Source organism: Oryzias latipes, chromosome 7, assembly GCF_053564925.1.
Source record: "Oryzias latipes strain Hd-rR chromosome 7, Olatipes_Hd-rR_3.1".
NCBI classification, from domain to species: domain Eukaryota; kingdom Metazoa; phylum Chordata; class Actinopteri; order Beloniformes; family Adrianichthyidae; genus Oryzias; species Oryzias latipes.
Window position 1 is genome coordinate 12,699,949 of NC_136243.1, and position 27,149 is coordinate 12,727,097.

The 27,149-nt window shown below is 39.3% G+C and overlaps 1 protein-coding gene across 22 annotated transcripts in view; it reads left to right on the forward strand.

Annotated features, from left to right (window-relative positions):
- hspg2 (heparan sulfate proteoglycan 2) overlaps positions 1–27,149 on the forward strand; it is a 130,433-nt gene that overhangs the window by 12,834 nt on the left and 90,450 nt on the right. For all 22 annotated transcript variants that reach the window (XM_023956855.2, XM_023956856.2, XM_023956859.2 and 19 more), the window contains 2 exons: positions 25,225–25,354; positions 25,439–25,489. In XM_023956855.2, coding sequence (XP_023812623.1) covers positions 25,225–25,354; positions 25,439–25,489 — 181 coding nt within the window. The remainder of the gene's footprint in view (positions 1–25,224; positions 25,355–25,438; positions 25,490–27,149) is intronic.

Here is a 27,149-nt window from a genome sequence, read left to right on the forward strand (position 1 = left end):
TCCATTGCAGTGGGCTACAACCTTTCAGGTTTGCTGCTCTCTTCAATGCTGCCAGCTGTGCTGTAATGGAGCAACTCTTTGATGAACAGGTTTCTTTTCACTAGAAATGAATGAATAAATAGGGAGAAAAAAAAACTCTTCAATTTTTCATAGGATGTAAAAAAAAACAAAAATCCACACACATTATAAACCTATTGCAGATTTCATCGTTAGTGTACATGTTGACAATATTATTGGGATACTTTTTCGATACGGGCCTCACACTGACTTGTGGTGATTATGGGTCTCAGTGGAGTCAAATCATAGTTTGTTGCTGGAAGCCGCCTTCTCTGTTCCCACTGATCATTTGAAAAAAGTTGACCTCCCGTGGAATTTTTGCTCTTTGGGTTTATTTAACAGGAATGTTTTTGTGTTACCCGAAAGCTGACCGATGCAGACCAACACCCATATGTCCTCAGGCTTGACGTTCTACATCCGCAGGTCCGTTCATCAGGCTGAAGGTCGGGCTTGTCTTACAGCCGTTAGGGTAATAGGAATTTCTGTGCTTTGAGACTAAAGTGTATGTAATTTTTTCCTCCTACGCAAACACTTATTGATTCCACTAGCTTGGAAGTCATCTGAAGAGTTATCGACTGTGCTCATGAATGTAACAGCTGTTAAATCAGCAACAACAGAAAATCATTTTTAAGTAGAAGCTGATTATAAGCTCATTATTTAACTGGAAGCATGTGTCAGCTTAGGCTCTGCCAGGAGCTGCTGACCACCAACGCTGGTGTAACGAAGCCACATCAGTGAGGACTCAGTGCAGCTCAAGACCTTGTTGAAGGGTTGTAGACATTTTCTCAGTCAATTCTTCAGATTGATATGCCCTCTCCCAGATGCATCTTGGACACTTTTCTTGATCGTTTTGCAAATCTGCTACAGGTTGATGCATTGGATTAAAAAATTAGACATTTCAGTTGTCCATGGCATCATGGTGAAAAAACGGTCAAGGCCTCGGATTTTTGGTCCGACTTCACGCGGGCAACTCCTCCGGCGAAGGAGGCAATTATTGCTCAGAAAGGGATAATTAAGTGGTTCCTCCCTTTGATATGAGTGCACGCATGTGGACACAGCAGATTTTCCCTGCACCCCTCAGAATGAAAAAGTCCTTCCCGGTGCATCTGTGGAGGGTTGGCGGTGACCTTGTTATGGGTTCAGGAGGAGGAGGAGGAGGCGGGCGCTCTGCAGCCAAACATTTTGGCACACAGGTCAGACCGTTCTCAGATCCTTTGGCACAGACTGCAGTCTTGCCTGTGGGCACAGAGATAAAATCCATCTGTTGTTTCACCAGGGCTTTCCCAGTGTTCGAGTAATGGAAAACGAGATTTGGAGGGGAGAATAGAGGAATTATGGCAAAGTTGTTTTTTCACAACTATTTGTCTTTTTGACCCGGCGGACCAGACAGGGTGAGCTTAGGGTCTGATTAAGCCTGGCTGCAGAATCAGAGCCTGTCAGCACTGTTGCTGCACCCCAGTGTAAAGCTTTTTTAATATGCCATAATGAAACCATATATACTTTGTAAACTCAAGATGCCACAATTCTCAGTTCAAAACTCAACCATTTGTTACACCACTGAACCCAATTGTATGGAAAGTGAATCGTTGCATCCCTACTGTTAGAGTTTTCTGCTTATCTTCGTGGCTAAACTTCTGAGACACCTTATGCTAAATTATGTAGCACTCATTTCAATACAGTTCTACAATCTCCTGGGTAAAAATATATATTTATTTTTCCTGGTAAAACAAAAATCCATGTTCCTGTAGCCAGCAACAGAGTTTTGAGGATCATTTGAGAGGCGGTGATGTAATCTCACGAGCGAAAGCTGACTCCTAAATTACCCTTTTTCCTTATTATGTCGAAAGGTCACCAGGCTTGTGCTGGCGTGTGATGAATCACACATGAAACAGCCAGGAGTTGGTTTCACTGCCCTCTCCCATGCAGTTGACAGGACATTGCAGATCAACTGCGGTACTTTTTTTCTTTTTCTTTGCACAGACAACACTGCTCGCCTTGTCTGTAATTAGCTCTTATTACAGAAGGAAGTAGATCTCTCGCATCTGCTTCAAATGAATAGGCAGGACAGCCCTCCCACTTTTTGTATTGTTGCATAAACTCCAGGAAAACAGATGTCTTCGTAGGTGTGAACATACGGGTAAATTAAGGCCTCGCTGCTGAGTTATGAGGACAGGTGAAATTCGCTTGTCAGCTGCTGAGAGATAGACGGTCGCAGACTTTATTTACATTTGTCAGATGTTGGTCTTTTGTTTGGGTCGGCAGCTCTCACAAAGCCAAACACAAACTTATAACCTCCTTGGTAGATTACAGGCTCCTGCTGCATGCATTCACATAAAAAGATAAAATAAAACAAAAATCATAAAAAAGTTTAAAAGTGAGGTTTCGGTCAGACTTGTGTGGAGTCTGAGAAGTATTTTGAAACAGAAGGCTAAAATGAGAGGTTGGTCAGTTCAAATTAAAATCCCCAGTAGATCATTTTAGTGTTCTACTGGAATTGAGAAGAAAAACATGCAGAATTGTAGTCCAGGTGGCTTTAACAACAGATTTTTTCTTTTTTTTAAATCCAGGATGGTAAACATGGTAATGTGTGGGCTATCTAAATGTTAATTAATATTTGTAAAATAAAGTAAAATTAATATTTGTTCCTTAATCTGCTCCTGTTTAAAACACAGTTTTAATCTTAATTCTTTTATTTCCTCCATTATCAGAAAAATGCCTCAAGAACATCCTAAAAACGCCAAAAAAAACATTTTTTATTCTAATTGGTCTTTAAATGGTTAACAGGCTCATCCGTAACAACGTTTCCATTTTGATGAGTTGTCCTCTCAGAAGAGTAACCTATCAACATTGGAATTATATTATAAAACCATAGAGTAAGATTAAGAAAAAAAGAAATCAGATTAATCTTCCCTAGAACATCCTTTACAGACTTTCAAATACCTTTTTAGTGCCCAATCGATTTCTGACACGGAGCTCTGAAACAAGTTTCAGTCCATTGGATGACCTTCACCTCAGGCAGGGGTCTCCATGTATGTCGTGAGACAATTGTCAAGTATTTCCAGTTCCTTTTAACCTTCACAACAGCCGGTTATCAGGCTTTGCAACCAGACACAAACACCCCAAGTAGGGATTCGCCATTGCACATCCACCCGCTATTTGATGCAATCACATGACATGCTAGTAAATTAACACCATCTTTGCGTGTCGACCTTCTGATACATACATGCTATTTATACTCAAGAACCATGACTGAATCCAAATTGCTTCCCAACCCCCTACGACGTCTCCCTATCCCTACATTTAGCCCACCAAGCGTAGATTCATGGAAAAATAGTGTCTTGAAATCTGGATGTTACTACCACTCGATGACATCATCAATAGCCCCTGGTTATCTACATTTGCGTGTAGCTGCTTGCATTCATAAAATGGCTAACAACTTGTTTTCTAACTTTAAAAAGTCATGCAAACTGACGTCATTACTTAGATTTAAGTGTAAACAGGTGCAACATGAATCGCCCTTCCGACTGAGGGACATTCACCATGAAATCGCTACGTTCGGACACAACTAAAGCTCCAAATGCCCCTACAATAGGAGCAATAGGGAGGAGCCAGAATTGTAGGGAATGAATTCGGATTTAGCCCACATCACCTTTAAAATGTCTTAACTATAGAAGGGTAAAAAATATGATGAAATAGATAGACAACTGAATAAAGAAAATACCGTAAGCGCAACAAAATGTGTTTATTGCAAAAGGACAAAAGGTCTTGACCAAACTGACTGTGCAGCCCTTGCAATGTCTTTGGAGTTTACAAGTAAATAAAGTTTTCTTGTACTCTTAGTCTTGTGACTTGGATTAGTGTGGCTTAGCAACCACTTCAAAGAAATCCCAGAGTCACTTGCTTCTGTTTTTAATTTACAATTGAGCATTTTTTTAATCCACTTATTATGAATTCTCTTTGGCCGCCGTCCACACTTTCACCCCCACCACAGCAGCCAGCATTGAAAAAAACAACCAAATAAATCAGAAGCAGAATTCAGGGTTTTGCGTTTATAAAAATATTTTGGGATTGTCACCATGAGATCAGCCAACCATGAGCTGCAGGTTCCTTTCAAATGTACCACAATGTAAAAAAAAAAACAAGCTGGCTTTTTTAACAAAAATGGCAGAATAAAGATAAAGTTTAATTCAAGAAATGAAAACAAGTGGGTGGTGAGGGAATGAGTATGATTTTAACTGGTGAAATATCCAAAATGGGAGGAATTTGAATTGTCTGTCGCTATGTTTAAATGACAAAATATCTGTCGTAAGAACCTTGTTTGAGCGTGCAGAGCTGGTAACGGACGGGGAGGACAAAACGGAGGAGAAGAAACACATAAAAAATGCACTAACCAGGTGTCAATATCCTCAATGGGCCATAAAAAAGGGACAAACACAGGTGGAGCAGAGGAAATGCAAGGAAGTAGAGAAGGAAAAACTGAGGAAAAAAACAGAAAACAAAGGAATGGTTACATTGCCATACATCAGGGGAATCACAGAACGCATCCAAAGAGCCATGAAAAAGCATCACATCAGCACCCCAGTGAAACCGTATAAAAAACTCAGGCAACTACTGGTTCACCCAAAAGATAAGATTGAACAAAATAAAAAATGCAATGTCATTTATGAAATCCCATGTCACACCTGCAATAAAACATACATCGGAGAAACAGGACGCTCCTTCATCACAAGAAAAACAGAACATCAAAAAGAATGCGAAAAGGAAACAAACAAAATACTAACAAGAGCCAGACGACAACAGGCAGTTCAAAAAAACATGAAATCAGCCATAACGGATCACTGCAAACAAGAAAACCATATCATGGACTGGGAAAAGGCCAAAGTCCTCCGCACCGAAGACAACAGACACCGCAGATGGATCATGGAGGCGGTGGAGATCAGAAAACGAGCCCACACTTCCATGAACCGGGATGAGGGGGCTTTCCTGCTCTCTCACACCTGGAGCAACATCCTCCAGAGAAAGACGGACATCAAGGGGCGGAGTCACTTGTCAAAGTTTGACAGGTGACTCCGCCTCAGTCACAAATCAGCTGTTTTTAAAGACGTCACACGCCACCATCTGATGACGACCCTGACGAAGGCGGAAGGCATTCCGCCGAAACATGTCGGTAGGTTTTACACAAAACAAACCCAGTGTCTGATAAAAAAAAAAAAATTTAACTGCTTAATAGAACTTATAGACACAATGAACTTCATTGAATCAAGTGTGTGGCTTCTGCTGCTGCCAAACATAACAGATGATTCAAATTTCTTGACATTTACCTCCATCCTGTGAAATTCCAGATGACTTCTATGCATTACTTCTTCACACACATGTACACTGCTTTTAACATTAAGGCCATAAGTAGGCCTGCTGACGTGTTGTGTAAATCAAGCGTAGACTCCACTAGGTCTTTTGTCCATCAATACATGCTGTGATATGCTCACTGCTGCCCGTGCAGGAAACCTACGCCAACAATCATCAAGTGCTGTTGCTGTTTTAGTGTGTTTACAGTGTATCCTGAGCTGTATTTGGCTTTAAGTATTGTTCTTTCTGAAAACATAGACAACTTATTTTTGGCACTATCGTGTAGTGGAAGGGTTAGCGAAGCAAAGGAAGTGTTTAATTTAGCTTTGGGATTTTATCTGCCGCTCTAAGCATTAAGATCCTGCAGGCGGGGTCTTGTCTGGGGGAATTCCTTTCATTTAAGTTCATTGGACAAACGGGGACGACCATAAAGCTTTCCCAACCTCATTTTTTAAACGCATGCACAGATTGCTTTTTTCATAATTGAGCTTGCAGAGGTAGCAGATTTAATAGTTTTGCAGATTTTTTTTTCACCGTTGGGGATGAGTTTTAACAGCTGAAAATACATTACAACCTGCTGTACAGTCAGTGATAGACTGGTGAATGATCCCTGCAGGGAAACAGTCTAGACAGGAACATGCCCAGTCTAGGTGAATAACTCAATGCTGTAATGGTAATGCAACCAGTAGCTAAAGATTGAATGTTGTAGCTTTTAAGCATGACTCATGCAAAAATATTTTGTCTCACTGAAGGTGGGATAGGAAGCCTTTCATGGAAAAAAGGCTGCAAATGGCCATAGGAAGGTTGTATGCCATTAGACTTGCATTCCTACATTTTTAAGACAATTCAAAAGGATGAAAACAAAATAATATATTTGGAATAAACGTTTATAGAAAACACATTTATAGAAAGACCGAGTTGAATAGACCTGTGACTGTTTTTTCAAAGCCTCTTGTTGACTTTGGACACAAGCAGTGAAGGACCATTGTTTATCTCCCATCCAACAGCTTTTCCCTCTTCTTTCATTCATAGCCATATCTTCATCCTGCATGCTCGCTGACTTGCTTATCCAAAGTCTACTCTTAGTCAAACTGTTGCAAAAGTCTTAGGCTTGCAACAGTACAAGGAGCTTTTTGTGTGAGGGAAATTAAAAGAGCCACCAAAACTTTCCCATACTTTTTTTCTGAGATTTTCTGCATAATCTGATAAAAACTGGACGCATAACTTTTGTTCTGCTAGTTTCTTGAATTGGACATGCTTCCCAAGACGTACAACATAAAATACTTAAAGTTAACACTTAGCTCATTTTAGTTCAACACATCCACCCAAACAAATAGCCTTTTACACCTGAAGAATCTGGTGTTTACATCGCTGAGATTGACGACCTTTCCTCTTCTAACAGCCTTTAGGAGATAATCCACTTCATCGCAATTGTCCTTCCCCTTGATCCCGCCTGGATGAGTGACAGAAGAATTTTGAATCGTGGTTTTAACCTTTGACAGGAGAGGGGAAACCTAATCAGAATGAAGCCATTTCTTGCTGACATAGTAGGTATTATCTTTTCTCCTAGACTGAACTCAGTAATTGGTGTCAGGAGCGTTCCCTTCGGTCTGTCTTTGGAAACCTCTCAAGACGTAAAGCTTGTTGACTTTTTTGCTGAGTGGTTAAGATTTTGCCTTGATCCTCGGATTGAAGAAAAGACGGAAGTCCTTTCACCAGAGATTAGAGAGCATCAGGTGGAAAGCACCTTGCTAGGTTGTGACTTGAAGGTACATCTCTCTGATTTGCTTCAAAACATTTAGGCCATTAAAAAGAGAAAGACTTGTTTCCAAGCAGATTGAAGCTCAAACAGAAAACTGTTTTCTGTATCTGTTTTTACCCAAATGAATTGCACTCCAGGTCCAAAGTGAACAAGTTTGAGGAAATCTTGACTCAATTTTAAGGGCGCTCCACAGATGTGGGTGTGTCTGCATACCGCGCAGCAGTTGGCTGTGCTCTGAAACATGGCTTTCTTCACTGTTTATTGGTACTTGTCCCTGTCTAACCTCAAATGAGGAGGGGAAAGTTGCCAACTGCCGCTGCAGACTCTGCTCCAGGATTTCTGCAGGATTTTGTACAGAAACATCTCTGTACCTCAAGCCCAGTACATAAGAAAGGATCTGGCACAGACAGTAAAGACCCAAATGTTTTCAGCACTTGGCGAATTTGCAAGACATCTGTAACTTTTTTGCTGTTTTAACATAACAAGTTTTTACATTTAAGAGATAAAATCAGCAGTGAAGATGTCTTATCTTACTGGCCGTTCTGGTCTGTACCCAAACAGTAAAACCTTTGGGGGGGTTGGGGTTCGGGGTGTAATAACAGCAGTCGATATTTTTATCCTTCTCTGGAATTCAACCTACGTTCTCCTCACATATTCCCAGTGTAATCGCATGAGAGCTTAGCGGATGGTTGTCTGTGACAGACATTTATCAAACTGCTCATCTCATTAATTATTTTGGATATTTACCACACATTTAATTAAAATGATTAAATGCATTATTTATCAACATGATATTTATCAATTTGATTAAAAATAGACGAGGATGAAAAATAAGGTCAACAATTTGTGAATTAAGAAAAACCAAACAAATAAAACAAGAAAAGGATTTTTACTTACTATTGTTTTGGTGGATGACCTTTGACCCTTTAACACCAGGACTTTAGCTCCAGTGTTACCATTCTTTCCACTATAAAAGCGCTTCAACCTTTTTACGCAATTAATGTAATTCCAGCAGATTCTGGCGTGAGGTTGCTGGATAGAGCGTAGCTGTCCACCGGGTGGCTGGCTAAAGTAGTGAGCCAGCCCACTGCTTTTCTCAACAACAGAATCAGGTGATTTATATTGATTGCGTAAATTGATTATCACAGCTCTACTGTAAAGTGTTGCATATCTGCTTTTCTCCACCTCAGAATCTGCTGGAATTATATTAATTGTGTAAACGGTTCAAGAGTTACGGTAGTCTTAGTAAATGTAAATGTAAGTGTTTATATGAGAGTTTTGAACGCAAAAGCCCAAAAGGCACGTTTACATTGACTTTGCATTGGAAGTGGCTGGTTGAAGGCGTGTTGCTGAGAAGGGTGTGAATGTAGTTTTAGAGCGTTAAAGTGGTTGGTAAGTAGGGCTCCACAATTTGAGGAAAACTCACGATATGCAATATTAGTGATCAGTATTGCGATGACGATTTAAGTTGATATACATGAAGAAGTAGCAAAACAATCAAAAAGATGATTTCCATTTCACTGCAGCCGTTTAATTTAAATAACGGTTAACCCTAGTCTACATAGGAGGCAAAGATCTGACATAAAAGGGCTTCATCCGATTCGTCTATGATGTAAAAGAGTCCACCTGATTTCATAAAGGTATTTATGTGATTTATTAAATACTTCAAGCTGCCATAAGATTGTTTTAGAACATTTAAGTTAATAACCATTTATTGCAATTTTTGCCGTCTTTTGCGATAGGTGTATTGCATAGCTTGAAATCGAAATAACGATACATTTGCGTGTAGGTATAGGTGGAAGAAATAAAAAGAGATTTTAGAAAAATTGAAAAAAGTCACCAAAAGTATGGAATGTGTACTTTTCATTCCATGAAAGAAAAGAACAGCCTCTAAATGCCTTTATCCAATCTTCCCTTTGCTTAATTTTTTAAAATCAGGCTATTCTTTGCCTTACAGGAGAGAACATCTGGGGGTGGAGTTGAGATGTCTTTCACGCTAGAGTGTATGCTTATGATAAAAGTCTAAATAGTTAAGAAAAAACTTTCCTATTTGCTTTGGTGGATTTTGTTTGTTTTAGCCTTGACAAACCTAATTGAGTGTGACTGAAAGAGGAAGACGGCTTTGATGTGCAGGTGGTGCTCCTCAAAGAGTTTGGCTTCAGTCACAGCAGGCTTTGTTGTGATGATACAAGCTCCAAAGCTCATGTTGGATGTTTGAAACAAAAAACTGATTGGAGAGTTTCGACATGTTGGAGCTGATTCCTGTTCTTGGAATTTTACTGTAGCTTGCTACAAATCCCACTTAGTTAGGAGATTGATCTCCTCAAAAGCATGACCTTGGGAACTGATGCTTTACCAACATGAAATTGCTCCCCACGGCCTGGACAACAGAGGAACATTTTTCCATGGTCACTCGGCCATTCTGTTCTCACAGAGTCAAGAATGTGTTACGGTCAAAATGCAAATGTTTAATTTCTCTTGCTCACAAGTTTAATCTTATATATGTTGCTCCAGAAATAGTTTTATAAATTGCACATTTCTGGTCCCATCTCACTTTTCCCACGAAGCGTAACAAATTGAATATGATACATGAGGGTGAAGTACGTTGACAGGCTGATCTGGTCCTGGCTTGTGATTATGTGGGGCAGTATAACTGTAGCCAAGTCAACAGGTGGTGTCAGATTAGGTGGTCATGTGTTGCGAATGAGAAAGGGAGAACAAGAGGAGGGAAAATCTCCTGCCGTCATTGTGGAGAAACCAGAGCCTAATCTCAGAGCCATCAAACAGCTGCTTCTACTTCCTCTCGAAAGCTTAACTACATTGCCAAAGAGTTGTTCCATGTGTTTTAAATAATCATTTAAAAAACATTTGTGCATCTTAGTCTTATTTGGTTCCATATCAAAGCTGGACATCTCTCCAGAAAAGTCATTTCCTCAGATGGACCACAACAGCTAAGTGTAACTATAAATAAATAAACTTGTACTATAAATTGATATGGGGCTTTGGCATATTTTTCCCCTATAGACTTGTTATGCCTCGACATTCTCAAACTAGAAAGGAAAAAAATTACATGGGGTCCATGGCATTTATATGATTTATCTGCTACATGCTACACTAGCACCAGCTAAAGCAAAACAAAAAAAATAAAAAATTAATAATAAAAAATCTAGGGGTGTCACATACCCAACACACTTAATCCATCTCTTAAACAGTCTCTCTTTATACCTAGCAGTGTTCCTTTGATTGTCCTGGAGTTTATGTTGTAAAAATAACCTGAGATAATTGGAAACTGCAAAGTAGAATTACAGATATTTTAAGGCTGTAAAACTCCTCGCTGCACACATTAATACACTTTTCTCAGACAGATAAAGTAATTCCAGCATCATAGAACGAAAACAAAGATCTGATCGGGGTCAAAGATTTTTTTAAATTTGGTAAACTCAATTTATTCTGACACAAGACAGCGCAAATGATATTGATTGACAAGATCAACAGCCAATTAGGACACAGAACACAATTTGCTATTAAAAAATAATTTTAAAACGTGCAAAATTAGACTGAAAAATGGTTTATCCCAATTAAGCAAGGTACCACTGTACTTCCATTCAATGTTTGATTATGACAGACAACTGCGTACAACATACAAGTGTACATGACAGTAGTGTTGGGGTTTAATGCCATGCTCTATAAGTATGATGGACAACTGATAAGCAGCTGAAATATACCAAAGCAGAAAACTGAGCAGAAATTTGCATGTTTTATATGGATATATAAAATTTCAGTCATGACACTGAATGTGGTTTTATTTAACATTAATGTGCCATAAAGACTATTAGAAATATAGCAAGTTTTTGTTTGGTCAATGTAATAGGTCAAATGTTTAGCTGCAATTAAGGGGAATGTCTTTGACTCCCTGATTGCAATACTTTTGGAATTTGAAAATAACGGAAGCCAGGTCAATTCACCAGATAACCACTAGATGTTTTGTTATACAGGCTGTAGATGTTCTCGATATCCAATTTTAGGAGGTCCAACAGCAAAAACAAATGCATTTGTTTTCAGAATTCATGAATGTTTTGACTTTGAGCTAAATTATTACGTTATAAAGGTTGAATTTTTTTTTTACCTCAGTTATTTGCTCTAACTTTTATCTCAGAATTGGGCACAGATAAGGGCATGTTCTTGCTTAAATCTGCAACAGTAGACTGAGGGAGTTACAACGAACACTAGATTGGTTTGTTTTTACCAATTGTGTGTTTTTTGGTCAATTCTGTACCCTCATATCTGGTTAAGAAGAAGACAAGTCAAAGGTAAGAAACGGTCTATGTATCAGCCCTGTGCAAACCAATGGGTCATACAGCCAACACACTTAATCCATCTCTTAAACAGTCTCTCTTCTCAGACATCAGAAGTAATGACTGGATTCAAAACTGCATCAGTTAAACTAAGTTTAAATAAACGTCTAGGCTCTTGCATGAACCCACCTGTATGTCTGGCCTGAGGTTGATTGCTACTTAGACCAACTCTTAAGGTAAACTGTGAGAATGTTGTAAGGACCAACACCCTTTCATTGAATCCTGTGTTTGACAGTTGCAGTAATTTGTTTTAACTAGCAGTTTTTGGTCTAAACAAGTGACAATTACATATGAGCTTTCCCCCTTTGTGAATTTTATTTTTGATTTTTTTTAACCAAAATGCTTACTGCAGATGCACTGATGGCAGTTAAAGAAGCAGCACAAGTAAATTCCAGAAGATTGTAATGTGGTCTGTTCCAGCTTATCTTTTCCTTCAAGTGTTACAGCTTAGCGTTCAGGCACCTTATAGGCTTTTATCCATCTGGGCACTTGAGTGGGAGGAAAAGCAGACTTCTCCAGTGACACAGCAGTGGTTTCACATGGGCTCTTTGTGTTATAAATAAACAGAACAAGGCCAGCCACGATGGAGCTGCTCCTCCAGTCTAAAGCTGCCAAAAGTCTTAACACTTAACCGTCAGCTGTCGTCTGGGGGAACCAAAACCCCCAGTCTCCGTTTCACAGCAGGTCAGTGTTTCTGTTACCGGAAATGCAAACGTTATTTACAGGACCACATGACTCCCTGAGACTGTTTATGGCCTTGCGACATACAGTTCAAGTAAAATAGGGTTTCATTTAGACTCTTTCTGAAGGATAATCACAGTGCTAAAATACACGTTTCTCATGGAATACCCCAATTGAAATCAATGGTGCAAACCAATCTTTTATAACTGTAGCAGCCTGGTCAAACTGAAGGAAAATAGTTCAAAACGGCTTGATATCTGGATCCCTCTGAGGGGGTGGTGTGTGTTTGCATTCCTCAATACCTGCATGTGTAAATAGGAGGGGGTTGCATTGCTGGTTTTTTTGTTCACTGACAGTGGGAGGCTTTCACAGAAGAGCAGTGATTCCTGGTGGTCTATCAGTATCACGCTGAGGCTCCTGTTGGGGTGATAATGGAAAAGATGGTGTTTCCGTCGCTGTCTGCTGGACGTCACACTTTGAGGTGTTTGAGCAGAATGTGCTCTAAACCATCCCTCTACCTCCCACTGTGAAAATATAATACAGTGTGGCTTCACTCTGACTATTGTGTTTCTGGTGCTTTTAACATGTTCTTGTGGCATTTTTCTGATGATGGAGGACATGTTTAAAAATATAAAAGATTTTGAGACACATATGTTTGTCTCAAATAGCATTTCTAAGGATTCTTTATTCAAATAATTGTGAATCAGGAGCAGACCAATAAATGTTGTTTGAAAAAGCTTAATGTAAAAGCTACAACCGGTGAGCCACAAGCTCTCTGCTCTGCTCCATTTCTATGCATCCACTTGCAGACAGGTACATCTTAGTTTCCTCGTCTGAGCTGGAATCTGGCTCAAAACTGTACAGCTGGATAGTTCCAATATTGCTCGCCATTTTTGTTACACTGGTAATGTTAGGTTGGGGTTGTGAGGGGCCGTAAGCTGAGACTGTTTATGGCCTTGCAAGTTTAACAGGTGACTAGAAGGGCAGGTGGGCTGTATCCTAACCAACAGTCAACTCAGGAGGTGAATTTCCAATAAACTACTGCCACTTTGCAGAAACTATGTCCAAGAAACATTTTTTGATTTTGGCAAAAGATGACATAATCATAAATAAAAGACCCCTGGCAAAACTTTTATAATAAAACAAAAGATGATTGGAGTGGGACGTTAAAAGTACATTAATTTATCTGTAATGGTGTTTGAAGTATGCTTTACAGGTAAAAGTAATTGATTGCATCTACCAAAAACCACAAAAGAAATTGCAACAAGACATTGAGACATTATGGTGGTTTTCTTTGAGAACCGGACAGAACTCCCTTGTGTCACAGCTGGTTTGTAGTCTCAATGCCGTGTCTGGTCGTTGTGTCTCCAGCCCGAGACCTTTGCCCTTAAATATATGATGGTGACTCACACCAATATTGCTGAAATTACAGCAAAAAAAGAAGGGGGGGGGGGGGGGGTGTGTGCAAAAGGCCAACTGAAATGCCACAGGTGCATCACGCTCACAAGTCTCAATGAGGTTCTTATTTTGACACGTCTTTCTTCACCGGGATCAATGGAACAAAGGTAGGGGAGCGAGTCAGCTTGTGTGTGGTAGACGCTCGTAAGATGCAGGTATTAATTTGTACTTTATTGTATCTGTGCCCAGCATGACACAACCACAACCAATGGGCCAGACTGGGAAGCTCATATTCAAGGTGTGGCTGTCTTAAAATGTCTTGGTCTTTACATACAAGATACAGAGGAAGCGAAAATCACAAAGAGTCATGACTGAACACATCCCTGTCTGGTTGTGTATTCTGACCGAGTGGGGCATGTAAGTTCATGCTTGAATGGTTAGAGGGAGTCATTGCTCTCTGTCAACCAGAATGCAGGGTTGTAGCAAATGCTTTTGGATATGGTCTGGTGGTTTCTGATGCAGGCTCCTCTAAAACAATTTGGCCAAAAATGAATTTTGACCAACTCAAAACTTTATTTATCTTTTATGCACTTTTTGTTGCGGCTTAACATTTCCTATTTTTAACTGAATTACATTTAATTTGATGTTCAGGTTGACGTTGTAAGTCCACTGTCTGGTTGGTCTTTGTTTTTGGCCAGAGCATGGCCCCCTTTTGATTTCCCAATGCACCTGAATCCCAATGGTAGGTGACAAAAAAGTAGTATGGCACTGTTGACCAATAAAAGAGGTTTTCACTAGATAAATGGTTAATTTGGAGGCTGATTGTAGCCTGTTTTTTAGCTTTATGGTCTGAAGCTACACTCACACCAGGCACGTGCTGAGTATTTAAGAACGTGCTATATGCGGTTCCATGAATGTGCATTCAGCCAGTGTTGTTCCCACCGAACCAGCCCTGGACAAGCAGGAAGCAGTGGCTCCTTCTTCTACTTTCGTTAATTTACTGTTTACTAGGGCTTGACCGCTACCTTAGGTTGGAAGAGGCTAGGTGTGAAATGCAGAAAGGGTGCAAATCTGGTGAATATTGCTCCAGGTTTTTACTTTCACAGCTCTATTCTGATCTATGAAAGACTTTGTGTCATAGAATTCTGGCCAGGCACAAACCGCAATTGAATTTCATGTCAATGCTGATTTTTACAATCGTCTGGCACTTAAGTGTTTTAAAAAGGATGCTATCCCCACATCACTGCCAAATCTGAGTCCCTAATTGGTTAAAGTTCAATGTTTTTGCAATTTAACAGTCACAAGTTCAACAAGTTGAACTTCCAGTGTGTGATCAGTGAGTGCCCATTTTGTACGTAGATCCCGAGACCAGACTTAAAAAATTGCTTGACGACCTATGAACATGAGAGTTCTGAATGCAGAAGCCCAAAACGAGGGTTCATGTGTGTTTACAATGACCTTTCATTGAAAGTGACATCCTGAATGTGAATTGACGTGTATGATTTGTGTTATATTATATGTGTTATATGTGTGTTATATTACTAATGATAACATTTCGGAAAAATACTTTTTTTAACCTCTAAGAACCCAGATCTCTTTTTCTTGAAGAAAAATTATATGAGATACTTATGCCACAGAACACAATTCTGATGTTCTTCTGTTACATTGATGTCGCCATTAGTACTTTTTGGTTAATTTGTTAATAAGCAAGTAAGAATGAAGAAAATCTTTTTTTGCCTTTAAATTACATTTGACACGCCCTGCAACGTGCTGGTGACCTGTCCAGGGTGTACCCTTCCTTCGCCGAACAGTAGCCAGGTTAGGCTTTGGCAGCCCAGTGACCCCAAAAGGGGATAATGTGGGTTTAGACAACGATGGATAGATGCGTTTGACACTGTAAACTGATGGTTACTGGCTCCATGAGGTTTTGCTTTCATCCGTAAAGCCAACGTTTCATCCCTTTAAGATGTTGCATTTCTTTATTTTTCGCAAAAATATGCCCTTTGTAACAACCTGTAGCAACAACTAGAAATATAACTATCCCCTCCCCATTTGAGGGATTTAGCATTTTTTTTCAAAGTTTTATTTTGTGCTTCTGAAAATGTGGGGTTTCTGTAAAGAAGTGCCACGTCGAGTGCTTTTACCCTGTTGGAGGCCGAGCTTATTGTGAAATGCTCGGCATGACTCTTGGGTGATTGAATGACCTGAGGGAAGATGGCCCTGCAGTCTGAGCATGCATTGAAAGATTTTCCCTCACTTTAACCTCTGGGACCTTCCTCCCTCACTCAGGTCTTTCTTCTGGAAATTCCCAGCAGCATTACTCGTGGTGCTCTCCGAGAGGACAATTGTGGTCCTTGTCAAAGAGTGTTTGTCTGGTAAAACGAAGAGGCTTCCTCCTCCTCTTCCTCCATGTCAAGCCACTTCAGATCAACACCTTTGTGGAAAGTCAAAGAGCTGCAAAGAGCAGAAGGGCCTCACTCAGCGGGCACTTCAATCCCTCAGTGGCTCGAGCAGAGATTTAGTGTCAGAAATGGCAGTTTTTTAGTAGGCCTTAGCATTCCAAGGGAAGCTTTCTGACACAAACATATTTGGAGTAGCCCTGTTTACGTACGTTTGCTGTCAGAATGGTTGAATGATCTGCAGATCTATTGGACCTGCAGGACTTGCCAGATAGCACGTCTGTCGCCACTTCTTTCTCTTTCATTGCTCATCAGTAAGAATAAGTAGAGGAAAAAATTCAGTGTACACAATCATCTTTAAAACAAGATTAAAACAGCAAAGCATGTTAAGTAAAATCAATATTTGAAACCTCTAGGTATTGCTTTAGAGTTGGTTTTGAGCCCTTCAGGGGATCAGCTTTCATTGATTTAATGCCAGATACCCTTTCAGACACAACCCTGTATTTAAAAGGGCTGAGGACCGGCACAGGGAGACCCAGACTTGGACCCCCTCGTGGCTACATAGTTAGATACTACCGTGAAGGGTCTTGCCTAAGCATCCACACTGGATTAAGCCTATTAAGCCATTTCTGGGGATCAAACCCCGGTTGTCTATGTGCCGGTCCTGTGCTTAACTGACTGAGCCATGTAACTGCTAAGGTATTGCTATACAGGAAGCTTTTATTTTACTTTCCAGATACATCCATTTTTTTTCATCAAGTTGGTGTCATTGGCTGTATATGAGAACTCGACAGAGTGAGTGTGATGTCATTCATAGAAAACTACTTAGTTTCAGCTCACGCAAAATGAAGTCAATTTAGTTGCCATTTTTTTCGCAATGCGGGACGTCTCCATGTTGAAAACAGGAATCGTCAGTAAGTAATTGGTCCAAGTCCCTCGAGTCACTGTTTCTATGGCAACCTTGCCAGTTAGTAGTCAGCTTGTTGGAAGTGCACATTTCTTCCAATTTAAAGTGGGCTGCACCCTCTGTCAAATTTTTCGAATGTTCAACATAAGACCACATGCCTTTATTGAGGCATCTGAGTGGCTAGTATATAACTTGAATAACTTGCACTACAGAAAAATGATCATGAAAAAATAGGATTAGCAAGAACATGACAGTTGTTCATTTCTCTATAGAAGTCTATGGGATTTTGGCTTCTTGGAACCAGCGGGTATTTCATGTTTGGAATGCTAAGGGGGAGGAGTTACATAGTCCAGTTCTTATATTCAGTCAATGGTTATTCTTTCCATGTGCACATAAGTTTACAGTATTTTGTGCCATGTGCAACCCTGATTTGATGCAACCTTTGTAATGCTCATGCAAGTTTTGTTGGACAGCAGAAAAATAGGAGTTCGAGGTTTCTGCAGCTCAGGCCTCATTGGTGCCTGGCAGTGCTTGAAGGGGGGGGTTCTCTTTTCAGCTTACTGTACCTAAAGGGTATGTGTCAAGCTTTCATCCACTTAGTGCTTTCTGCCGTCCGTTTACACTCTGTTTCTGCTTGGCACATGTAAACAATTTAAGCAGATAATGTTGGTCAGTAAGATGCAGAGCTTTAACAGTCGAGAAAAAGGTCAGTGATGATGTTGGAAATTCATCCTGTGAGGGATTTCTTTCTTGAAAACCAACAACTGGAATCAGCTTCTTGCCAGTTACAGTTCCGCTTTATTTTCCTGGGCTTTCATCTTTCTGTGTTTGCCCATCACACGCTTGGTTGAGGACAAAAGCTGATAAAATGCAGGAGCTCAGAAAGTGCTTTGAATGCTAAACTTTCCACCACTGCCATCACCAGCATGTTTTCATTCAGCAATTTGGTTTGTAACATTCTAAGCTTTGTCTATGATTTTTTTCCCCTTTTTGTTTCAGTGACTCACAAGCTATGTCTTCAGAATTTTCCTCACACATTGTCCTTGCAGCTGTGACAGTATGGTTATTAGCAAACTGGGAAATGGAGTTCCCTGAAGGATTCTTGGCTTAAAATGGGACGGATATTTAACAGGATGGGGAGTTTTAAAAATTCATGTGCCTGAAAACATCAGGGCTTAATGGGAACTATCATGTTTTATGGGGTAGAATTTTGAATATTGCAGTTTGGGCTACATTTAAACATATAGTAATCAATGTTTCATAAATCTTCACTTAGAGCATCAGTATCCAGTCATCAAATCTACTAAACTATTATATGATGTATTTAAAAAATGTATATACTTAATACCTATACCATGCTGCAATTTTAATCCTTTAATTATTAATTTAATCTCTGATGGACAGAAAAAAATCACGTCTTGTCATTTTATGTAATGTAATGTTATGTTATCTCAATATTCAATTTTTGTATCAATTCTTATCACATTTTAAGAAATTCTCAGAAATTAATTTTATTGACAGAAATATACTTCAGTATACTATGTCTTTACAAATTGTTAATGCTATGCATACCCATCACTATCATTAACTGTGAATGAGAACTGGACTGAGTGAGTGTGCCATCAAAATAAAGTAATTTCAGTCGCCAGTTTTCGGACACCTCCATATTGAAGCTAGACTATGGGTGTGTCCAAATTCGAGGGTTGTGTTCTTCCTGGGTTGCATTTGCAGGCTGCTAGCGCCGCGACTAGTGCTGTCCAAATTCAACAACTCCTTCAAATGCGGCCAACGAATACGGCCTTCTTTTTTCCGATTTCAAGGATTAGTCTGGTGTATCCTTCTATGCTGTCCATATCCCAAGATGCATTGCGGCCGAACCGAGAGATTTTCTGACAACAATGGCGGACTGTGAAGCGGGACCCAGAGTTGGAGATAATTACACCTTTTAATAATTACACCTCCAAGATTAAAAGTTGGATGAAATAAGATGGGAACATTTTGAGCTCCATGCCTGGTTAACTACTCGCTCTCTGTTCGGGACTCACGCTTGCTAGGTGACAGGACATTCGCCGATGTAACGGCTAGAATTATATAGAGGCTAGACTCGTTCAAATTCACAGCCGTTAACATCCGGCCTACCTGCGCGACGAAGGACCTGGTCAACGTCGCGATGAAAGGCCGCAGCCATTGAAGGATGTAGCCCTCAAATTTGGATACACCAAATGTCAATAAGCTGTGATTGGTGCGAGTTGGTCTGAGTCAAAATTTCTATGGCAACTATTATTTTGTTTATGCATCTGATTGGCCAGTTTATAACTTCAATAACTTGCGCTACAGAAAGAAATGTCATGTTGAAAAATTATCAGAGCAGCAATGGATATTCTGGCAAATAGAATGACTGAGTAGTAACTTCTTATTTCTCTTTAAATGTCTATGGGATTTTGACTTCTTGGAGCCAGCAGGTACTTCCTGTGTGGAATGTGACAGTGGAGGGGTCACTGTGCTGTTTTCTTATATAGTCATGATCACTATCTATATCCATTTTATGGAGTGATGTCAGATTACAATTATTGTAATAGTTGAAATCTGTTTTGTCTTTCTTTAGAGGGTGGAAACCCCCCAGCAGGACAAAGGTTCCAAAAAATCGTTTTCTGGTATTGTTACGATCTATGTTGACTATGTGAACCCAAAGGAAGTATTTCCAAATCACGATTTATCCACCAGTTTGGACAAAAGTTTCAAAGCACTGCTGTATTTATAGATTCCTCAATCATTAAGTCTAGCAAATGTTGTTGTTCTCCTTCTCAGCATTTTCCTTCAGGTTTCGCCACAGCAAATCAGCTTTTCCTGGTCTGCACAGTTAGTTTGGCAGAGATTATCACGACGGGTACCCTTCCTGACACAATCCTGTATTTTATCCGGCTAGGGACTAGCACAGAGAGACCAATACCCAGGTCCCCTTGTGCCTACATCGGTAGCGGGAATGTCTGATTCTATATTTACTAGGATCCCCTTTCTTCTATTTTTATTGAAATTTTAGTGTAACTAAATTTAAACTTGTGATTTTCCGTGATGTCAATAGAAAGAGAATAGAAAAAAGGGATTTTATGGGCTATTTAGATGTACTCAGTTGCTGCCAGAAGAATGTTCGTCGTGTGTTACAAACAGAAAGCTTTGTGTTTAGTTTAGTTTACATATTTTCACAGGCAGGGATGGCTAACTTAAATGTTTGATGTTTGCTCTGTAATTGTGAAATTGTGTGGTATAAAAAAGGCAGAATGGCTCCTCAGTCATTTTACAATAATAGGTGATTGATCTGTAGGAAAAAAATCTTGTTTCAATTGTTCTCATCCAGTCGGTTATCTTTCCAGACTGTTTGCTTCTCTCCCACTGCTTATCAGCTCTCAGACAAACGTACTTGTGTTTCCACTAGCCACTTTTGACTTGTCCTGTCCTCATTCCTGGATCACCTATCACTAACTTTGTGTTGTTTCATAGCTTCTGTTACCTTGTTTATCAAAGCAAATCCTGCGTAGACCCGGGTTAGCCCATAAGCAAACAGTGACGTTTCTTTAAGTTGGAATGTGTGCTGGTCATGTTTGCTCATGTGTGTCCCTTTCTCCCAAAAAAATGCATACCTGTTAGCTAGTGCAGGAAGAGCTTTTTTAGGCTGATAGCCTCTAGCTATGGTTGAGTTCATAAAGGTAAAGTCTGCAAGAGGCCTTTATCTGGAGGAGGGATAACTTTAAGACCTGCAACTTGTTTCAACTCAAAGACCAAGAGCAAAGTTCACAGTAACTGTCTGAAGCTGAATACAGTAGCAGAAAAGAAAAATGCCAAGTTTATATCACATGAGGTTATGTGACTCCCCCAAAGAAGAACAAACATAGAGTCCTCCATCTAAATTTGCCAGGAAACCGTATGAAGGTTTTGATGGCATCAAGTAAGTCCAAACCATACCTCATCCCAAGGGAGTGGGAAGCACTGGATGATCACACCATTGGTTGCACGGTCGACTCAACTGGAAAGAATTTGGCTCGTCAGCAGTCTCCTTTAGAAAATGGGCCAGGATTGTTGTTGTACGGGTGTTCACTCAGGGGGAAAGAGGATTTGTGGGGATAGGTTCAGTTATTTATTAGCCAAAGCTCTTCAAATGGGAAAACTTCCATGACACCGTTGGGTGGAAATAGGAACTGGCGGGCCATGCCAACTGGAAATACTAAGGGGGTTGGCATCCCACCAAAGTCTGGATTTATGGTCAGAGTATGGAGAGCCTGAAATTGGTGTGCGGTAAACCCTTGCTGGTCCTCTGTTATGCGGCAATCTTAACTTTATTAAGATAATCAGATATGAGGATAGCTGGGTGAGCTGTGTCTGATGTATTTGTCAGATGCGCTGCAGGAGGACACCATACTGTGTCATTGTTTGTGTGATTTTGATCAGAGATAGATGTGCTGTTTTGCAATGAAGGAATACAATGAGACAAATCAGCCCTCACGATCACTGGTGTTTTGTCATCATATTTTCAGTAAAAAAGTCTTTTTGGCTTCTTACTAGCTGGTTCTCTAAAATACTTCCTTTTGGCACAACCCAAAGTTCCAAGTCTACTAATGTCGTTTTTTCTAAATTAAAACAAAATTTTAAAAAACTATTCAGTTTAAAAAAAAGCTTTCTTTGTCTTAATATTGTTTGGAACAATTCGGTTTATATAATTGAAACAAAAAACACATATTTGTCTTTTTTAAAGGTTTGATGTTTTTTTAACCTTTAAATACTTCTAAAAATGATCACTTTTATCCCTGTAACACCTGAGCTGAGCTGTCGCCGGTAACACCCAAATAACACACTCTCTTCGACATACTGTAACTGTTCGACCATATATGCGATCAACGTAAATTAGCTGATTCTGACCTGGAGAAAAGCGGCTTTTCATATTGATTTAGCACCAATCTGCAACACTTTAGTCACCGCTTTTTTCTCAACCAAATCAATTGATTTACGTTTATTGTGTCAAGACTTCTTAACTGGAAAGCGCTGTGTATCGGTGCAAAGCTGCTTTTCTCCGCTTCATAATCTACTGGAATTACGTTAGTTTCATTGACGGTTGAACAGTTGAATAGTCAAAGAAACATGTCAGTACTGGAACTAATGCTCTGGTGTTAACTGGTTTCTATCGTAGATAAGCTTAATTGTTCCCCAGTTCCATCTGGATGACGCCCATCTGCTACATGTAGTTGTAGAGTTAGACAAGCTAATTCTTCTTTACCTGTCCTGGTATATCGCCTGTCTTTCCTGGGAAAGAATACCTCCTTCATGTGGGCATCCCCGAGGTTTCTTCTTTTTTTTTTTTTGCTGAAATCAGTATCTTTTAGGAGTTTATCCTACCCAAGAAGGAGGGTCTAAGGGTAGGGATGCCCAGTTTAGTTTAGCCATCCGCTATTGTATTTTATAACTGATTTCATATTTTGTACAACTAGTAAAACCTGTTAAGACAACTGTATGATGTAATATCAGGGGATATAAATAAAACTGAAATGAAATTAATTTAATTTCTGTTGAAAACTTCCTGGGAAAAAAAGTGAATTATCTCAACAAGAGAAGATAGTCAAAATAAAAGCAGGGAGGCGGAAAAAAAATCTCTTCTGGATTCAGTCTGTGATGTCACAAAAGCTTTTAAATCAGTACTTGTAAAAAAGATGTAAGGCAGGATAGAATAAGATATGGTAATGTTGAGATAAAGAAACCTGGAGACAGCTTTCAATTTCTACAGATAAAGAGCTGGGTGGTCACAAACCATAATCCCATTCTCTAACAAACAAGTGTAAGGCTTTTTTTAAAAACAGATGTATTTGGTCAGTTAATTGTCAGGGCAGTGAATAACTGTTGAAGGATTGCCATTATTTATGAAAATTATACTGGGGCAAATTTTCCTAAAGCAAAATTGACCTTGTGTCGTACATATACCTCTGCAATAGTCTTAACTGAACATCTTTCAAAAGCCTTGTTATCTTGCAGATTTGGGCTTGGTGACGTTGCTCACCACCTGGCAACAACCAGAGACGTCTGGCAGATGTTAAACTTCACAACCGTGTCATGTGACCACATCCAAAATGAAGACGTCAGGGTTGACTCATAGGTTTTTGCACAGAACTGTGCTGGTTTTGTTAAATGGTACGCACTTCAGGGGTAGGATTCAACCTTTGAGCAAAAGCCGCCCGCATTGCGTCTCCACCATTTTGTACAGGGTCCAGGGTACAGGGTTAAGCCTAAAAAGTGTGTTTTATACTCACAAGAGATGAGATCAGATTCATCTTTACCGTCACTGACCATGTTAAGAATGAAGCAACAAAGCATCCACACTTTCATTCCAGACTTTTATTTTAACATTCTTATTTCTTTTAAGGTATCTGGCTTGTGTATACTTTATATCAAAGTTTCTCCTCACCTAAATCTTTACTTAAAGTCCTACTCGGATCATATTTCCATCGTGCACTGCATAATGACAATAAAAGATTCTGATATTTTAACCAGGGATCTTAGTATTATTATGCAGTTTTTAGCCAAAGTCAAACCTTTGCCGTTTTCTAAGATGTTTAATAGAAATTAGCTTTACGGTTGTGGAGTACTCACCCCCTTCCCTCCTCTGTTGCTAAGAGTTGGAACAGGGAGCTTCTGGCCACCCATTTGTATTTTTTGGGTCACAAATAAAATCTTTTTCAATGGCTTTCCGTTTGAGGAAATACTCAGAAATGCATTTTTAAGCTTAATTTTTGTAATATAGATAGATAGATAGATAGATGACTTTATTAATCCCACAATGGGGAAATTTCATTTATCTGTGGCAGCAAGACGACATTCAGAAATAATCTATATAATATAACATCAATAAAGGACATCACAAATTACATTTATATTAGATAATTAAAAATATTACTTAAATTATTATGAAAAATTATTATCAAAAATGAGATTCTTATTAAATAAAGAAATAAATATTAAATAAATACAGCTGCAAAAGTGTAAAAAACATGCGGTCTGCAAAACATGTAAACTGTAAAAAAACATTACAAATTTTTTCAAAATACAGAAATAACTAATGAAGTTCACACCAAGAACAAAAACAAACAACTGTTCAGGAACAAAAAACAATTTAAAATTGAAAAACAACAACTACAACAAAAGTAAATGAATCAATGACTAAACAGAAAAACACCCTAAACACTAATATATATCCCCCATCATCAGAAAAACGCCATAAAAACATGTTAAAAAACAACAAAAATACTTTTTTTTTATCAAAGTGGTTCTTTAAAATTTTATTTAACTCCCTTTAAGAGTTACAGACCTGAACTTTCATCAGATTCATGTGAATAGCTTTCATTTTAGAGAAAGTGACAAAAGTTTATATTTGCACACAAAGAGTCATTAAGAAGGGTTGTTAAAGCCGCCTAAGGTGGCAAGATTTTTCTTCAATCATCCCTCTCATTCCAGATTCCAGAAAACAAGCTGCAAAGGACTAGTTATGTTATATTAGATGTTTCCTTTTTTTTTTTTTACCCAAGAGTGGAACACTTAAAGACCCACTCCAATGAAAATTGTGTTTTTGGTGTTTTTAACATGCTTAACTTGTAACATTTTTCTGACATTGGAGGACATTTACAAAGAAAGTTAAGCTTGAACTTCATTTCTAAGATTTCTTTATTCAAATCGCTGTGTATGTGTAAGATAGCGGGAAAGAGTGTGAACAGATGGATGATGGGAAATAAGGGTATTCTTACTCTGCGCCACGAGTTCGGCCCACAACCTAGAGGCTAATTTCTGATGAAGTACTGCCATTCTGCAGAATTTATTTCCTAGAAAACAACAAAGTTTTTTTGGTTAAAAACGGCATAATCATAATTAGAAGACCACTGCTGTGAAAATAGACCAAAAGATGATCGGAGTGGGACTTTAAGACGCAGTAAAACAGATCAGTGTCATTGTGATAGTGCAGCTGTGGATTATTCGAGTCCACTCTGAACATGTGTTTCTAAAGCCTCCATACTGCTTCAACTACACCACAAAGAGGAAAACCACAACATTTCCTAAATTATGTCCAAAAACTTCAACTGCCTTTTATTTGCATGCAAACCACAGAGGAAGCCTCTTGGAGATAATGAATCGTAAAAGTAAACATGTCACAATGTCTCACTTCCTGTCTCGGCTTTGTGCTTTTTTTTATTTATTTTTTGATGACCAACAGGGTGGTTGTGCACCACAGGGTGTAACCTTTTCTGTGCGGACACTTCAACCTCCTGTAAATCTCTTTGTTTGCTGTAGGTGACTCAGGCGTCAAAGGTGTGGGGAGAGGTCCCGCTTCCAGAAGATTTAGAGTCGGAAAAGGATGTCCAGGCGTCCCGGAGTTTGCTAGACGATGATGAGGACTTTGTTGCGGATGGAGCGTCAGGAGGTGGAGCTAAGCTTTTCACAAATTCCAATTCCAAGTTAAAATCTGTTGCTTACTCCTGTATTTGATTTTTTCTTTCTTTCAAAGAGCTGCCCAGCGGAGAGGAAGATGGCAGCACACCGGAGCCTGAGACCACAAGTAAGGGAGTAAAAAAGAATTGTAGCAGTTATCAGTGACAGATTTTGTTTATGTGAGGTGGAGTACTCCCTCCAAAGCTCCTCCATCTGTGGCTCCGACTTCCTTGTTTGTGCATTGAGTGATGATACCTTCACATCCTGCTGCACCCTGTGCCCCCTCCCCTCCTGCCACAACACAAGCCCTTAGACTTTGTATTTGGGAGATAAACATCTCCCGTCCTCTTTCATCTTTTTAACTGGTGGCAGAAGTGATAGCACCAGGAGAAACATTAACGTCTAATGAACAATAAAAGCTGCGTCAGAGCCCCCGTGCTTTGCATACAATCCTGTGCTTTCCCAAGCCTCATTACTTTGATGCAGATGTATAAAGAATTAATTAATCAATAGAAAACATTTAGTAGTTTAAAGGATTCATTTTTAATTTTAGCTTTTTTCTTAATCCAGACACTTAACAGATTAGGATTTGTAGCAAACACTGAAAACTGAAGGAGAGAAATACTTCAACTACTTTTTACTGTATTAAATATTTTATTTCCATTTTATATGTCATAGATGTTTTACCCAAGCTGAGACTCTTCCTTAACCCCTTTAAGTATGCACATGTCGCTGGCCACACCTAAATAACACATGCTCTTGGACATACCATAACTCTTCAACCGTAGCCAACGTAAATCAGCTGATTCTGACATGGAGAAAAGCGCCAGAATCCGCTGGAAATACGTCGATTGCAAAAACAGTCCAAGAATTATGTTAGTTGAAAGAATGTAAACAATGAAGCTAAAGCTCTGGTGCTATAAGGTTAAGTGCGAATTTAAGCTTAACCTGAGTCGGTTTGTTGAAATGACAAGATTTGACAAAACCTTTAGGCTAAGTTCACACCAGCCTCAGCAACACATGTTTAAGCATCCACTTTGATGAAAAGTCTATGTAAACACGTCTAAATGGGCGTTTTGGGTTTCGAGTTCAAAAAATCTCCCATTCATGTGTTGCTACACATGTTGCACAGTTCTACACACGCTTCTACACACGTTTCTATGCATCTTTCTAGCTTTCTACGACTGTTTTTGAGTTCTATGTACAAAACGAGCAGCCATGTGCATTGATAATTAAACCAGGTTAAACTTTGACCAATCAGGGACTCTGGTGTTCTCTTTGTTCTCGATGTATGGATGGCGTCTCTTTTGAATTTACAGAAGTACCAACCATTTGTAAATGAATCATGAAGGAGAAGTTAATAATTGAGGTTTGTGTGCGGCCGAAATTATTTACACTTACGTGTTAAGTGTTCACTATGACCTGTTACCTGCAGGATGACCATTGAAAAAAAATGAGTATGAACATTTTCGCCCTACGGGTTCACAGAGTGGTCTACAACTTTAATATTTTCTGTGAGCCACCTGCAGGCCTTGTACAGATTTTTTTTGCCCACAGACAACCAATGTCCACAGCTGTGATTAAGGTATTAACTGAGAACAGTTTGAAACCATTCTGAGTTAATACAATAACTTATTATATCGTAAGTATTGTTCTCTGAGCTTTTTCACAATTTTAAATGAGCAAAAGAATGCAACTCATTCTTGGAAATCAAAACCCTTGCAAATGTAGCATGAGTTGAACTCACCTACTAATGCTCTTAGTTTGTTACAGTTAAATCCTAATGA